The 18,125-nt window shown below is 35.5% G+C and overlaps 1 protein-coding gene across 2 annotated transcripts in view; it reads right to left on the reverse strand.

The window, feature by feature from the left end:
• Ptr (patched domain-containing protein) overlaps positions 1-18,125 on the reverse strand; it is a 437,818-nt gene that overhangs the window by 57,800 nt on the left and 361,893 nt on the right. For both annotated transcript variants that reach the window (XM_081740393.1, XM_081740392.1), the window contains one exon: positions 11,061-11,192. In XM_081740393.1, coding sequence (XP_081596519.1) covers positions 11,061-11,192 — 132 coding nt within the window. The remainder of the gene's footprint in view (positions 1-11,060; positions 11,193-18,125) is intronic.

Here is an 18,125-nt window from a genome sequence, read left to right on the forward strand (position 1 = left end):
GCACTCACTTAGGTAAAAGTTTCGCAGAAGGGGTCCAGAAGTAAGCAGAACATACAAAATTTACAGGAGAAATGAAGATGCAAGTACTTAGACCTAACACAACCTAACCAAGTCTAACCTAATGAAGTTAACTAACTTAAACTAAACTAATATTAAAAGAAGTAAGCGAAATTTTATCACTTTTTGAAAATTGTGTTGGATCCATTTACTAATATAATCTAACGTAACATAACCTTAACTAACGTGAACCAACCTAAACTAATGTGAATAGAAACTACCGAAATTGTAACATTTCTTAGAAAAAATAGCTGGACCTTTCTGCTAAACCTTGTCTCACCTATTTTAACCGTCGTAAAAACATTTATAATGATTTTACACTAGTAACTCTACAGTTGTAAACATAAAATACAGGTCTATTACTTTGTATTTAATTATGCTGCTTGCAAAAAAAAAAAAAATTGTTGCTTATAAATATGTCTTTTCATGCAAAGTATTAAATTTTACTCGTGAATCTTCTAAAATGTGGTGCGCCAAAAGTATACCAGCACCCTTCTGACTTTTATGTTTTTTTTAAAGGTATCCAATTTAACAATATAGCGCCTGATATTAATATCAGTGGGATGTGCAGTGTGGTTTAGCATAGTAATTCTTCAACTTCGTACTTTTATTAAATAGAACTATTTCACAATGTTGATAAACGTCATTCGATCAGACAGGAAAACTCTTTACGTGTATGGCACACAAGGGTAAGATTTCCTACAAGATATGTCATAACATTTTTCCGAAGATAAATCCTAGGATATTTCCTAGGATTGATCTCGTAGTGTATAGCGCGCCTTATATGCAGCTTCCGAATTAAATAAATCTAGAGATGAATGTGACATTCCGTTATATAACTTAGGAAGCCTGTAGAACAAAGAATGTTAAACTATTGAAAGTCTAGGTTGTCGAAACATAAACCAATACCCATCAGTTTTTTTTTTTTTTTTTTTTTTTTGTATTTTGATCAGAAACGTACTGTATGATTATAACTGTCCCTCAGGAATTTTAACCTACATTCAAAACATAACTGTCACTTATATTCGATTAAATACGTAGTTGTACGTCGATAGCTCGTATTTCTCGATAAGTCGATTTTTTCCACATTTCCTTGAACTCGCCCTAACACTCAATGTTAAAATATCTAGGTAACCTCTATAAGTCGGAATATTTAAAAATTACAACCTCGATAAGTCGAATCTTAAGGTTAGTGTAAAGGGACAAGTTTTGCCGATAGATGTCACTAAAGTCTTCCTATGTCTCACATGTATTTTTTTACCCTTCACGAAAAGTTACAATTTCTTTTATAAATTTCAACCTAGAGACTTCAAATTTTCAGAGGAGGAACTTCATAACTTATTAAAGGGAACAATCCGTGCCGATGTTTTATTTAGAATTTTCTTCATTGTTGAAACAGTTTCATTGTTAAAGATTTGGATATCCATTTGAATAATCAAACCATTTCAACAATGAGGAAAATTCTAAATAAAAAATCGGCACGGTTTGTTCCCTTTAATAGGTTATGAAGTTCCATTTCGAAAAATTTGAAGTTTGTAAGTTGAAATTTGTAAGACAAATCGTGAATTTTCGTGAAAGATAAAAAAATACATGGAAGAGATATCAAGACTGTAGTGCCATCTATCGGCAAAACTTGTCCCTTTAAACCAACCTTAAGAGTTTCATAATTATATTTAAAAACCATCGGTAACTCGAACTTTCGTATCTGCTGAACCGCTATAAGCCGAAGTTTACCTCTGTAAGTCGAATTTCAATCGATGTGACCTCGCTAACTCGAAGCTAGAGCTCTATGCTTTTACGTAATTGTCATTGTTGCTAATGTATGCTGTAGTAAATTCAATAATTTTTAATGTTGCAAAAATAATACATGTACAATATTTTATTTTTACTAGTAATCTTATATAATTTAAGGAACTTTCACAACTTCGAGTTCTAGAGGTTAAACGAATAAAACTTCGAGTTCTAATGGTTATAATAGTTACTTTTAATGAAGAACTCGGAATATCGATATCTCGAATTTTTGTTGTGGCCACCTTAAAAACTCAAACCTTGATTACTTGTAAAACTCGAGAGCTCCTTCGTGGCTAAGCGGTTATCGTACGCGCCTTTGGCGTGGGAAACTCGAGTTCGATTCCCGGTGGGAGCTCATGTGGTTCGGATTCCACGTTAATCAGTAGGTCCCGTCTCATATAGCCTCCCGTCATATAGCTGACATAGGCGTTAAAGTCAAAATCAACTCAACTTGAAAAACTCGATAACTTTAATTTTTATTCGTTCCCTTCAGCTTCGAGTTGTCGGGTACCACTGTATTAATTAATCTATGCAAGCCGAAAGTTCAATGCCGCGTTCACTAAAGCTCTCCGCTGATTTCTATCGTTAGCCAACTGCATGCAGTTTCTACTTGTATTCCGATTTCTGCGAGATCCATCTTAATATTATCCTTCCATCTGCCCCTAGATCTTACTAATGGTCGTTTTCAGATTGGTCTTCCAGTTAAGCCTTTGAAAGCGTTCCTACTTTCTTCCATTCTGGTTACATGGTTTGGTCACCTGAGCCTCCTAGCTTTGATTATCCTAACAATGTTTGGTAAACGGTATAAATTATCCAATTCCTCGCTATGAATCTTCCGCCGTTCCCCATTCCCGTTTCTCTTGGGTCTGAATATTCGTCTCAGGATCTTGTTCTCAAATACTTTCAGTCTATGTTTTTCCCTCAGAGTAAGCGACCATGTTTTGCAAGCATACAGAACAACAGGCATGATTATCGTTTTAGATATTTTAAGCTTCAAATTTCTCGACAGAATTTGCGACAACAAGAGATTTTGAACTGAATAGTAACACGAATTTCCTGCTTTTAGTCGACATTTAATTTCTTCGTGAACATGGTTTTCGTGTGTTAATATTGATCCTAGATATTTGAAAGTATCCACTTTTCAGAAGTATTACTTGCTATTTTAACGCATCCATAATTTGCCGTATTAGGATCCCGCCGAACTTCCATGTATTTAGTTTTAATCTATTTAATAATACACCGAAATTTCCTAGTCTCCGTAATAGTGCCCAATACTTCATGGCCTTTTTTTTTTTTTTTTTTTTTTGCCTGGCGTAAGTAGATAATTTTTCTTTAACATTCGCTATTTCTCTCTCCCTTCCATATTATACTGACCATTGGAGAGATAATGGCCCCCGAGGTCATACCTTAAACAATTAGTGAAGAGAGAAAACCAAGCTTAGTCATTTTTATATTAGTGATGGAAGTGGCACATGGTTCCGCAGAGGCACTTCGGTCAGAGGTCAATTTACTTTCCATGCAAAGCTGTAGGCGGAGGTCATCAAAAACACTGAGTTTCACCATTTAATCTTGTTTTTTTTTTTAAAAAAAAAGGAAAAGAAAAGAAAAAGAAAGAAAGAAAGGAAGAGAAGTAATACTGGAGAACTTTCACTTGATATGCACTCTTGGAGCCCAATTCACACAGTATGTAAACCGAAAAGTGTCTTATCGCTTGTGGAAGAATGATGAAGATATTTTGTGCAAATCATATATCTTCCCTCCATATTAAATATCTCTATCATAGTTTACGCTAATGGTTGACAGACACGAACTAATAATTATGATCAGTTTTCCTTTTTCCTGGCGTTGTTTACACACCAACATTTAAGATAAGACAAAAAAAGAAATTTTCATGGGTGCTTTACTTGGCTTTTGTGTTGTCTTTCAAGGTCTATTTCGTAACGGGAGCGTAGAAGCAGAGAACGATCGACGATCCAGTCGTAGTTTTAAGATTTTTTTTTTTTTTTTTTTTTTTTTTGTCGCCATTTTCCCATAAACACGCGATGTCGTGAAATCGCACCAATAACCCTAACGCTGTTGGCTACAACTCTGCTCTCTCATATGACACTAATGATAACCATCATGGAATAACTCGTGACAAAGAGTCTCGTTTAAGAGAATGTTGTTAATTTACCGGTAAATTAAGTCATTTTCTTACTGTTGATTTATGTACCAGTAAAACCCCCGGATTCTGTAAAGCAGTGTTTCTCAAGCTATGATCCGTGAACTACTATTGGTTCTCGAGGTCAACTTAACACTAGAAGGACCGGATGGGTCAAAATGACCCATCACCATATTTTAATATTCCACTGTAAACGTACTTGAAATATTATTCACTTTGTATTTCAAGTACGTTTACAGTGGAATATTAAAATATGGTGATGGGTCATTTTGACCCATCCGGTCCTTCTAGTGTTAAATTGAACATTAATAAAAGAAAAAGAAATCTCATGTCTTTAGGACCATGATGGATCTCGCCCGGGGCCAGGGGCATTAGGCCCTCCAGTTTTCTGAGTAACAAAAATAATTTAAGCTATTATTTATATATTTTTGAAAGTTTATAGTAAACTCATGATATATCTGTCATAGTTTGGGTTTTGGCTGTCCCCCGCAGTTTCTACGTTCTAGATCCGTCACTGTTTTGGGGTGATGTCTGACCAGCCCATCGATTTCCCCCATTATTAACACTTGTCTTAGAGACAAGAGTTCTTTACTCATCTCTTTTTGATTTGATTTTAGTTTAGTGTCCTTTTCAGCAGCAAGGCTATGAGACATGGTCCTACAGATTTACGTGGAATCCGAACCACATGTGGGGGCTTTCAAGTAAGTCCCCATGTGTCCTCACGACACAGGATGGACACCGCAACTCCAACCATCATCTGGTGAATACAAATTGTCATCTATCTTTCCTATGACGGAACCTGACACTGCTCGACTTCGCTGATCTCACAAGAAGCGGAATTCTATTTTAACCAGGGCGTAGGCATTCTTCTAATCAATCTTATCTTAACTATATATCACACTACATGAGCAGGGGCGTCATTTAGGAGGGGGCAGGGAGGGGCATTTGCCCCCCCCCCCCCCGAGTTTGAGATGTATATAGATTTTATCAATTGAATAGTAGTAAATCAGTGAAAAACGCGAAATTTTACTTATATCAAGGGGTCTCCCCCCCCCCGCCAAGCAAAATCTGAAATGACGCTCCTGTACATGAGCTCACATAAATTATTGAGCACTTCCTGTAGGGCTACAATGATTAAATTTGGCATGATTGTACCTTTCCGGAACTTACCGACAGCAAAATTGCCAAAAGTGAATATTTTAATTTTTAGGGGGTCTAAAGATGGGATGAAGAATTTCCCCATGTTATTTAAATGGACCCTTTTTTGGATCTATAATCTCATGTTTTTGGTACTTAAAATTAAAAAAAAAAAAAACTTGAAATTCGATAATTTGTACGTTTTCGTTAACACTACCTAAGTAGATCAATAAAAATAAAAAAATCAAACTTTAGAGTGGTTTTATAGTAAACTTAAAAATCTTTCCCATATTTATATGGAACACCTTTAACACCCCCAAATTATTTACCACTTCCTGTAGGGCTACAATGATTAAATTTGGCATGATTGTAGGTTTTCGATACAAACCCACAGGAAATTGCCAAAAGTGAATATTTTTAATTTTTAGATGGTCTGAAGAGGGGATGAAGAATTTCCCCATGCTATTTAAATGGTCTTTTTTTTTTATTTTCACGAAACGAAACTAAATTTTTCATCTCGTAGGGAATAACATTTTATATTGGTATTTCTAATTTTAAAGTCTGGGCTTATTCCTTTAGGGAATCTTCGTGAAGAAATTACAGTGGCATGTGCAGCTATCCGCGGAAACACATCGACTAACGTTGTTTAAGCAACCGCCCGCCATTTTGATATGTATCTGGCCGCAGCCATTTTCAGTAGGTTTACATTCAGAACCGTACAGGTTCAGAAAACTTGTGCCATGCTTTTAAATTTTCTTTCGTTAAAATATTTATGCGTTTTTGAGACTCCGACTCCGTACATTTACAGTGAAAATTTGTCAGAAATAATGCCATAGTGGCATGTTCTCCCCTCCTTCTTTCTCAAATCTTCTCTCTCATTGTTTGTTTGACCGTGTGCACTGAAGTTATTCTACTTTCCATGATGTAAGCATCCATAAACATCGATATACAAATAGGCTATTTCCCATAACGTTTATTATAGTTACGAAGAATTCCCGCTTATCTAATTTTCATTTACTCGATTAGATATCACAGTAACCAGTATAAGCACTGTAATTGTTGTGCTTTTGTATAAGAAATGTGGGAATTATGTAAATTTATTGTTATTAATTATGTGCAGCAATAGCAACCAAACGTAATGAGTATACTGTAGTTATGTAAATATATTATTCAGTTATATACTAGCCGAAGCAGAGTTTCGCACGCAATAACTTAGTTTCAAGTCTGGGAAGAAAAGTCTATTTTGTGTAACAGTTCGAATACTCAGCTATCGATTTGTTGTAAACATTCAAACTTTTAAATAAAAATAAACTCATTTTACTGTATTTGCACAGATTTCAATTATGTTGCTTATAGCCTATGTCATTTTCATGAGGTAATTGTAGTTACGTAAACATACTGATTATACTGTCTACTGTTGAAAAAAATTACAGGTACAGTACTACTGCAGAAGGGGCACATCTACGGGAGGTCTACCGGGTTCGGAACCCCCAAAACAACTTCCTAACTCAACATATACATTTGTACACTTTCTCAATAAAACTAAATTTGTTTAACAGAGAAATGATTGATGTAGCATTAAAATATGATCTTACACTTCATCTGTGCTCTTTCTTTTATAAAAACAATCTAGTTCTATCGTCTTTTCTTCCTGAAAATATAGGTAGAAGTATTTTACAATTAACTATTGTCTTTTCTGGTACAGAATAATACCCATTCAATACTACATTGACGTAGTGGCTTGCATCCACATAGCACAAGTACGTCCATGGGATGTCCGAGACTGAGCCCGCAACGGACGACGGGACATCCCGGGATTATCCGAATGTGCTCCCGGGACATCCACAGGATTTCCGCGGGATATCCAGATGTCCGCTAATATCCCGGGATACGGGATATTCAACGGGACCACGAAGGGATGTCTATTCGTTTTCCCTCGGACCTCCTGTCCCATCTGGGACGTCCCGTGGACATCCTACATGGGAATCCTTCAGGACGTCCATGGGATGTCTTCTCATTGTCCCGATTATCCCGGGAGCCGAATGGGATGATTGGGATCAAAATGGGACATCCCAGGGACGTAGTGTGCTTTTGTGGCAGTGGCGGATCTAGAAGGTAGAAACTAGGGGGGGCAGCCAGTACCCAGCCTATGATAGGTATATGTAAACTTTCAAAAAAATATAAATAATAGATTGTATTATTTTGTCACTGAGAAAACTGGGGGCCTAGGCCCCCTGGCCCTGGCCTAGATTTGCCACTTGTGGCTTGTGTGCTCGCCTATAGTGAAGCATGGGTCCATCCATCTTTTAATCTACAAAAATGTTTCACTTAAGTCCCGCAAGTTAGCTTAAGTTGAATCACTCCTGTAACCTGGAACATTTCTAAGAGGGAGAGGGGACAGGCATTAATATTTGGACACCCTAGATAAACATTAAATTTGATCTGCTCTAGACTTTAAAACCTTAATAAGTAACTGTGTTACTTGTAGTGGCTCCAGTTGGAGTTTTGCTGAAGTAGCGCCCAGTGTACATTTATACTTCATTTTAAAGATGTGTATTTTCTTCAGATGATGAGGCACCAACAGCACTTTAAATTACATATATATATATATATATATATATATATATATATATATATATATATATATATATATATATATATATATATATATATATTTTAGTTACTTTGAAAATAGTAGGGTGGGTCCATATCATGCTTCACTATTTACAATGAGACAGACACGCACCCAGAAACTTCGTTGAGAGGGGTCCAAGCTTTGGGGATAGGGTCCAATAGCTACTACAAACCACTACGACTATGTAGTATTGAACCAGTATTATTCTGCACCCGAAAAGACAATAACTAATAGTAGAATGAATACTTCCTCCTCTTGAAATACAACCCCCATCTTCACCTACTTTCTTTACAGGCAAAGTGTGGTACTACTTTATAAATTCAATGAATTTACTACATGAGGTTTGGAGTAGTGATGGAGAAACTCCCACATTAGGATTGAGTATAGCCCGCTCCCCCCAGTGATTTTTAACGAATCATAGTGATTCTAACGATTCATATTAGTTCATAATGAATCGGAATCGCATGTTATAAAGATTTAAGATGTAAATCTTGTGGTAAGGAAGCTTTAGTATAAGTAGTAGTAGTAGTAGTAGTACTAGTAGTAGTAGTAGGAACGGGTTAGAAGCTCCGCAGGGGTTCGTTGGATTCTGTTCTCGATATAAGTAGTAGTAGTAGTAGTAGTAGTAGTACCGGTAATAGTAGTAATGACTCTTCCAGTTCCGGTGCAAAGAACTGGGCGGATCGGGCTATACACAAGCCCCACAGTAGACTAAATAACGTAAATTATTTCTATCAGACGTACATACATAAAATTCACCAGTAGTAATCAAGCTGTGCACGAAATCCTATGAGATGTCAACTAGATTAAGCAGTATTTAAGAACAAAATATGAATATTTATATAATATTTTAATTCAGATCAATTCTAAAACTTCTTAACAGCCTTTTATCAAATTACATATTATAATTAAAAACGTATTCATTACGTATTATTATCTTTTTTATATTCGTATACAATTGTCATATTTCATCATATTATTGAAATCATTCATATTTCATCATCGTATTCCGTCTGTTTTAGTAAAACTAAAATTAAATTCTCATATATATATATATATATATATATATATATATATATATATATAATCACAATTACTAATTAATTATTGATCACTATGTTTCTGTAAAACTACACATCGTAGATAGACAAATACTGACATGATTGCGATAGTTCCAACTGATTTTACATATTTATTCATATTATTAATTTTTTAGATAAGATTAGAAGTGTAAAGACGAATACAAATACCGGTACAATTGGTTTTAGCTTTGGACGTTTCATCCGAGGTTTAAAATTATTTACGGATGCCACATCTTCACCTTCACCTATCGATAGGTGTTGTAATTAGCGGAGTGTAGACAGTCTGTTTCACCCATATCCTTGGAATTGTAAGTGGAGTACCATTGTGTTTGTTGGTTAGAAGGTGTGCTTTGAACTTTTCCGGTGGAAATTGAGAAATGAGAACTGGAATAGTCGTTCCCTCTTGTTAATTCCGTTGCCTATGTGGAAATTAACAGTCCAGCTTTTCGTTTCGATTGTTTCTTTATTTATTTCGATTCCAAAAGGTTGGTGATTTCATTTAGATTTTAAATTTTTAGATCATCCGATACAGACCGGTATCCCTCTCAACATCTTCAAAACTTATGTAATGCAACGGTTCGGCTAGATCATAGCGGCGCATTACACTATATTTCCAGAAAAAAAATGATAGATCTAGATTGTTTTAATAAGAAAAAGACTACAGATAAAGTGTAAGATCAGATTTTCGTGTTACACCAATCATTTCCCTTTTAAACAAATATAGTTTTATTGAGAAAGTGTGCAAATGTATGTTGAGGTAGGAAGTTTTGGAGTGGCAGTCTGGACCCTATGGACACCCCTTGGGGGCGCCCATGCAATGAGAGGACAATATTTGACTTTACTTAAAGTCAAAACAAGTATAAATTATTTCTAGAGGCCCTAATAGTATTGATTTTACTGAAACAGATCTAAATCATTTTTTCGTTTCATTTATTTATTTATTTATTTCTATGTGGTGAACTTATTCTATCCTTTATCAACACATTCACATTTGTATCGTATCATAAGGAAAAAGAAAGCTTCGTCTTGAATTTGAGTCCCCTCAAACAGTGAGGAGCTTAAAATGTGGGAGTAGTTGTCTTCTTGCCTCCCACAAGTTACGGCACTGGTTAGAATAAATGTGTAGAGTATATTTTAGATACAAGATAGGTTAGGTTAGATACGTACATATCCTCACCAACATCTAGAAGAACCCAAGGATTATTTCGCAATCAATAGTGGTAAAAACATGGAATGATACTTCAACCCAACGTAAGGAAATAGCACTTCGCCAGTGTGTATGATTGACGGGGCCATTGGAAAGCAGAAATGTCCAAACACAGCTCGAGTTTGAGTCGAATAAGCGCAATTCCCAATGATGAGGGTAGCGACCGCAAGCACGAACCTACGAAGATCTGGATATTCCGTATCTAATCGAAGTCATGAAAAACAACTCAAGGAACTTCTGACGAAACCTATAATAATATCTACATCATATTCTCTGAGAAATTGAACGTACCATAGCTACTCGACACATTTATACCTACCCTCACCCTCAGTAAAAATCACCAACTTTGGGCAAGACCAGATAGATATACCACTCAACCTAGCACTACTCTACGCCTAGATCTGATACAGACCACAGAGAAGGATCGAAGTACTATCACCTATATCCTTCAGTTAATCATATTAAAATAATCATAATAATAATAATAATTTATTATTATTATTATTATTATTATTATTATTATTATTATTATTATTATTATTATTATTATTATTATTATTATTATTATTATTATTATTATTATTGTCATCTATAGGAAGAGCGGCAGTTGCATTCACCTTACTTTGCATAATTTGAATATTTTGCATAATTTGAATGCAATTTGTCTTAAAATCTTCATAGATATATATACCTTCTGTATCTGAATGCCCCCCTCCCCCAAATTTACAGAGAAATCTGCGCCCTTGGCTTAAGCTCGCGCGAAGCCGACTGAACTTCGACGGCAAAATTTTCACTTCTTTATAAAAATTGAAATTCAAGCCACATACTGTCTCCCTATATGGGTTTCAATGGTTTTTGAATTTAAAATATGATACACAATGCCAATAAGGATTTATTTATACCTTTAAAAAATCGTACTATAGTTCATTTTATTGGTCCCCCATTTAAATGGTCTTTTATGTATATATAGAAAATATTTTGAGTACTCACTGGCTTCTGACTTTGGTGTTGCCTTAACACAGACCACGGAGTGAAGATTCTGTTTTTCAGCGTACCCAGAGATGGCGACACATGCTGAGAAGAACGTGATGTGCCACATGAAAGTGAACCAAACTGCAAATCCTAGAAGAAGAAAAAAAGAACAAAATACAATAGACGTATTATATAATGTTCATCATTTAGAAACTTTTTTTTTTTTTTTTTTTTTACTGAAAGAAAAAGAGAAATCAAAATTTACTAGAAGCAACACTGGAATACTCTTTTGTTATGTGTATATCCCAAAGCATAAGGAAACTAGCGAATACGGATCCCGCTATGATTACTTGATAATGATTGTTTGAATAAGATGATTATTAGAAAATTAAAGTAAAATAATTCAATTTTACGTCCCACGGTTATGCCTGGTAGCTAAAGAAGACTGTTATGATGATGAGAATGAATGAAACGGTGGAATGAAGAAAATGGGATGAAACATTAGAACTCCGAGAAAACCCACGCCCATGGTGTTTGTCCACCACAAAGCCCTATTAGCGCGAGCTAGAATCGAACCAGGGTCCGCACTCAGCAGAGTGAAACTCTCTTCCACTGAGCCGTAGGGATAGACACGAGAGAGTTTTCTTTGAAACTCGACTCGACTCCAAACGGACATCTTTGAGCTCGACTCGAGAAATTTCCTCCAACTCCATTCGAATTCTGGTCGAGTTTCGAGGTGAGTAGAGACAAAACGAGCCAAATCCTGTATGTAATTTCAAGTACTCTCTTCAATTATCCTACAATACAATATAATTATTATCAATGGTGATACATACATGCTACTACTATTACTACTACTTCATCATCATCATCACCATATTATTATTATTATTGTTATTATTATTATTATTATTATTATTATTATTATTATTATTATTACACAAACATGAAAGATAGGTGGTTTGTATCTGAATACAAAAAACTAATTGACCTCGCCCACCTCGGTAATCGAGATCGAGAAGTCTCTTCAAGAGACAAGGAAATCGTTCACAAGGTTTGAATTTGAGTTCGGGCTCGAGCCAAAAATTGTTAGAAGTTATAGGGCGCCGGCCAAACATGTTCAAAATCCGGGTTTAGGATTGTTAACGACTCGTGAGCCGAGCCAATAGTTCACCCAATCCAGTTGACCCGAGCTGATGGCTCACCGCAGCCAAGCCGACTCGAGTCATCGTCTCAGTTCAGCCGAGTCGAACCGAGCTGGCTGGAACCATGGCTCAGCTAAGCCGAGTCGGTAGCTCATCCCAACAGAGCCGGCTCGAACTGTTCGCTCTGTTGAACCGAGCCGAGCTGGTTGATATCACTACCCGGGTTGGGCTGCTTGGGCTCAAAACTTTGACCGTGCAGGTCTCAGGCTTGATTGTAAAAACTATAGTATATTCTTATACTGGTGCTCACGACATTTGAGGATGCCTCGTTATAAAAATTTATTGTCTTGTTATCGAGACGAGACGACGATATGCGAGCAGTATCCCTTCTCGTGAGCAACACTAAAAGTATTCCACATTACTGCTTATATTTCTCATGGCTTTCGCTTTCCAGTCTAATCAGACTATGATTTCAAAACGAGCTGAACAAGCAAGCTATTTATAAAACTCTACTCAACTCGATACTCGACCTCAAAATCAGAGACTCGGTTCGAAACTTGACTCGAATTCGAGTCAAGTCGAATTTTAGCTCGACTCGCGCTCATTCCTACTGAGCCGCCGCGGCCCTATGATTATTCAAGAAACACACACGAATAATCACCCTCCACAAAGCCTCACAAATTGATTAACTGTCGGTACGCCAAGATCACCTCGTTTGTCACCCAGATATATTTCTCGTAACAAGTTGGATTGTTTTCCAAACTATTTTATTTGTTTATTTTCGAAGTCTGCGAATCCAAGCTTGTAACTTTTAAGCCAAAGTTCTCCAAATTTTCCGCCACGGCGTACTGGCTAGCTAACAGGATTGGTACGAAATATATGGGAAGTTTCACTGAAATGACAATTCATTTAGATATGTTACAAATATGCCATAAGAGCTTCTGAGATCGATTCACCTCCTTGTTTTCATTTTAGGTTTCCATTAACAGTTATAAAAGGATTTACGTAAATAATCGTGATGGAATTTAAATTTAAAAAAAAAAAAGTTCTTACTAATTTTCTCATTCTACTACTGCTCAGAACTACTGGAGTCGAGAGGGACACGGAAACAGGAACATTAACGACAGTTAAAATTCCGTCCTTGCTACGACAGAGGGACTCGAACCCCTAGGGGTGCCCACAAAGGGGGACTATGACGCAAACTGCGTCATTGAAATATTGGGGGGGTAAAATCTATATAAATATGTTTGAGGGGGTGTAAAAAGTGATCGAAAATATTTTTTTTCATGTAAGAACACCTACGGATAGACAATTGAGGGGGGGTGCGTCATGGACATGAGGGGGTGGACACCACTGTCGAAACCCACTGGGTTTCACCTCACGATCATCAGAACATTCGGCTACACCCACCGGCATCACTGAGCCACTGCAATATGCACTCACTAGAGTATTTACGAAATATTATTCGCACAACGAATAAATATTAGAACAATTTAAAAAAATATATTTCCAAACGCGAATAAATTTAACTGAATTAATTCAAACTTTTTACACACAATGTGCCCTTAGCTTTAATACTTTTTTTTAAATTTAATTTTATTTTATTTTGCAATTTATACGAATACACACATTTAAAATGACAAGTAATTTTATCTCATGTGAATTCCGATGAAATGAAAACCTATCCCTCTTGGATATGACCTTGGGTAGTAATATATTCGCAATCATCATTAAATCAGTGACCTAACATTATTTGGCTATTATTTGGAACAATTACACACGAATAGAGTTCTTGTTTTTTTTTTTTTTTTTAAAAAAAAAAAAGAGTATCAGAACTAATTTGAAACAAAAGACGCATTTTTAAAAAATCCATAATTTATAACATATTTTTATTAGAAATATGTGTTTCGCCACGCACATGACTATATATCTTTTATTCTCAGAAATAAGGGGAGAAACCATGATGGTTTCCAAAGATAACATGCACGGAACTGCCTTCTATCATTATACTGTAGCTGAACGCTTTCTATAAGAAGAGGGGGAATGGTAGTCGGTCCATTTCCCCCTGTCCTGTATGACGTCAGCAACTTATGCCGCAGGGCCAAATAGTGTAGGTATCAGGTATAGCTTTCCCTCGAAAATTACTAAAAAAATGAGGTCAAATAGTCGCATCTGCTGATATGAACCGACAAACGTAATCTGTGAGATAAATGGAAACTATTAGCAATATTCCTCTATTTTACCTGCTAACACTGAAACAGTCTTATACATTTTTTTAATTAAAAAAAAAAGGTGTATACTGGATGCCTGAGAATAGTCATATCTTAAAATCTTTTTGTTCTGTTCCGTACTCCTAAAAATGTCTTTCTTTTTCTTTTCCCTCACTGTATGTCAACTGTGTTTTGTCGAAACAGGTTATGAAAAGTGTTAAGCAGGCATTATGTCATGGGAAATTTTTGATTGTCTTTTCTTTCTTTTGGTCTGTAATGATGGGACTTGTAGAGTAACCATTCGCGGGAAGAGATCTCAGCTTCCGACATGCTGTGACCTAGTCTCCATGAGTCATAAACAAAAGATTTTAAGACACTGGATGTTTCGTTTCAATAATAAATTAAAAACTAGTCACTACACAAAATAAACATTTGATAGAGGACGATATGGTAAAGTACATACATATATAAAATGTCTGCTATGTATCTTCTAGTGTAGGAAAATATGAACGAACTACCTTCAAATCAGCAATATGAGGTATAAACGTTAGGACCTTATGCACAGTCGGTTTGACGTATAATTAGCGCGATACTAGGTTTGATTAAAGCATGGTTATCAGAAGTGCATTCAGAATCTCTGATTAGCATATAGTAGTTGACTAAGTTAATCACATTGACTAATTAATTTAGACAAAGGGTACCTTGGTTTAGCCACAATAAACTTACATTATGAGAATACAATAGCAATTCATTACCTGTCTTTTTTTTTTTTTTTTATTTATATCCTTTCACCCCATCGGGTAATTTAACTATGGAGCAGCTATTAAATCGAGTCCTCTACAATAGCAGGATTGTTTCTTAAAGTGAACAGTGAGAGATGAGTAGAAAATTTCCAGTTTCTGAGAGATACGTACAATTGACCAATAAATTATCTTCCCTTATAATTACAACATGATCCTTCTATTGTCACTGGTGTTAGTTGACTTCTACTCATTCCCCCAGTAAATACATATCTAGAAATTAATGTGTTAATAAATTATTAATTCGATTTCGTAACTATTTATGTTGTAATGCCAAACCACAAGGAAAACATTTCGAATTCGCATTTCATACATTTTCATCTTTACAGACTTCGCATGTGCATGTCTAATTTTTTTCACTCGATGTATCGCGGTTATATTAGTTAATCATACCCAAATCAACATATTAGCTGAACTCCAAGCAGACTCGGAATACCACAACGTACACCCTTCTTAGTACAGAGCTAATACGACACTAACTAATCAAGTGACTAACGCTTAATTAACGAATTTGAATACCGCCCTATGGCTTTTATTTTGGACTTGTTAACCACATGCAGTGGTGAATGCAATTGAGAATTTTGGAGAGTAAGTACTACATTAGCTGCTTAAATTTTCTGCAGCTTGGTAATTAAAGCCATTATTCATTATTGAACAATTTCAGATTATTGCAAAATTGTTTCTTCCATGTTCGATTATTTTATCATGAATACACTCTAATTTTAGCACCACTATACTGTTTTACAACCAATAGACAAAGATAGAAGTACTACTACTACTACTACTACTACTACTACTACTACTACTAATAATAATAATAATAATAATAATAATAATAATAATAATAATAATAATAATAATAATGTTTAAATACTAGTAATGTTGTACATTGTAAACGCGGATGATATCCTCTCTCATACCTCTCACTCCAATCCGAAAGTGTACGAGTAAATCTATAATCTCAAATAAAATACACATTATGTTTTATAAAAACGGAACTAATTTTATGTTTTTTTACGGAAATATTTGAGTTACAATTGGAAGTCATTATTGACCCCATTTAACTCCAAGCAGTATAGAAGACTTGGAATTCTCAAAAAAAAAAAAAAAAAATATTCCACCAAAATCTAATTATTTTATTTTAAGACAGCTATTGTGAAACTTCTTTGTAAAATCACATAGTGTGTGTGTGTGACGGGGGGGGGGGGGGAAGAGGGTAAACTCATTTTTTTTACCAATTTCAACTCCAAGCAGGTGATTGTCTGCGAGCCTAAATAAACATACATATGACATTTGTGAAAAATGCAATAATTTTTACAAGGTAATCGTGGTCATGGAAGATTTTTTAATCGGGGACAAAGAGAGAAATGGTTCACTATCTCGTTATCGATTGATTTTAAGTCCAGGTATAGTGAAAATGAGAATGAAGCCTCAAAAAATATACTTCATACTGCATATTTTTTGGCCTTTTTTTTACGAAAATATGTTAAAAGTTATTTTAGATCGGGAGAGAGGGGTATTTTACTCTAACAAGGGGGCTAAATTATTGTTCATTGTTTATTTCTGACTGATTTTAATTCCAAGCACTGAGGACTGTAGAACAGTATCACAGAAAATATGCAGAACGTTCTATCAAAGTAAAATAAAGTTATCGTAAAGTTTTTTTTCTTTTAATCGGGGAGGCGGTTAATCCAGAATTTTTTGAAAAATCAGGGATGGGGCTAATCCAGCTTTTTAATCTTCATTAATTTTTACTCCAATCGGAGATTGAATCAGAATCTTTAAAGGGAATTTATGCGATACTGCATCAAAACAAAACATTTTATTAAAACAAAAAATATCGTGGAACATATATTTTAAATTGAATGGAGGTTGTAAATTCATTCTTGGCAAATTTTAAGTCCAAAACTATAGGGAACATCGGAATCCCCTAAAGAAACTACGCACTTTGTAAAAATCTAATCACTTTTACGGAACTTACTCCCCAAAATTATTTTGTATGCAAATTTCAAATTTGAAAGATCGAGCAGCTTATTATAGTTCATTTGCAAGCTTACCATCAAAATTTTCAGGGGGAGGTCATCCTAGACCCCTGTGGATACAGGCCTGAGTAGATGAACTATAATATGGTCGGATCGACCCCCCTAACTTCTACCGGACTCCCCCTACATTTTTGGCCTGGCTAAGGACCTGAATCTACTACAACCAGTTTCAGTATTGAATTCGTGTAGTTTGTAAGTATCCGGTAGTTTCACAATGTGACACAAACTTATTTCTTTTAATTCGGTAATACATTCCTCTATTCTACGTCCTTTACATTCTCTCATTCGTTTTACTCGTTCTTCCAGTTGTAATACAGGAATTAGAACTGAGACGGAACTTGTTCCTGAGATGCTGAAGCCATATCAAAAAGTTATTTCTTTATGTCTCTTACTGTTTTTACTATATGAAGACTTATATTCAAACCGAAGGTCGTAGTGCGTTAGTACAACTTTCGGTTGCGATACAGCAATCCAGTCGGAAATGAAACATATTCTTCGGACGCTGAATTAATTGTAGAAAACTGCTTCTTGTTATATCTTACCGTTTTTTGCTCTATGGAGATTCATATTGAAATCGGAAGTAATTTTAAATTTCTACCACTTCCGGTTTGAGTAAAGAGATGCCCAGTCATCTCCTGAAAGGACATCGTTCCAGATCAATTGACGACGTGAAAGCAATTTGTGAAATTGGTTTAAAGAGACAACCAGGATGCCTTCGCAGATTGGAAATCCCGCTGACAAAGATGTGTCGACGCAGAAGGACAATATCTTAAAGAATTTTAATGTACAGATACTATTATTATTAATAATAGTATGTAAAGATATCTTTTCCATATTTGTAGACTTAGTGACATTACTTTCCGGACATACTTTGTACTATCCAAGT

This window comes from Thermobia domestica, chromosome 15 (assembly GCF_964235325.1).
Source record: "Thermobia domestica chromosome 15, izTheDome1.hap1.1, whole genome shotgun sequence".
Lineage (NCBI taxonomy): Eukaryota > Metazoa > Arthropoda > Insecta > Zygentoma > Lepismatidae > Thermobia > Thermobia domestica.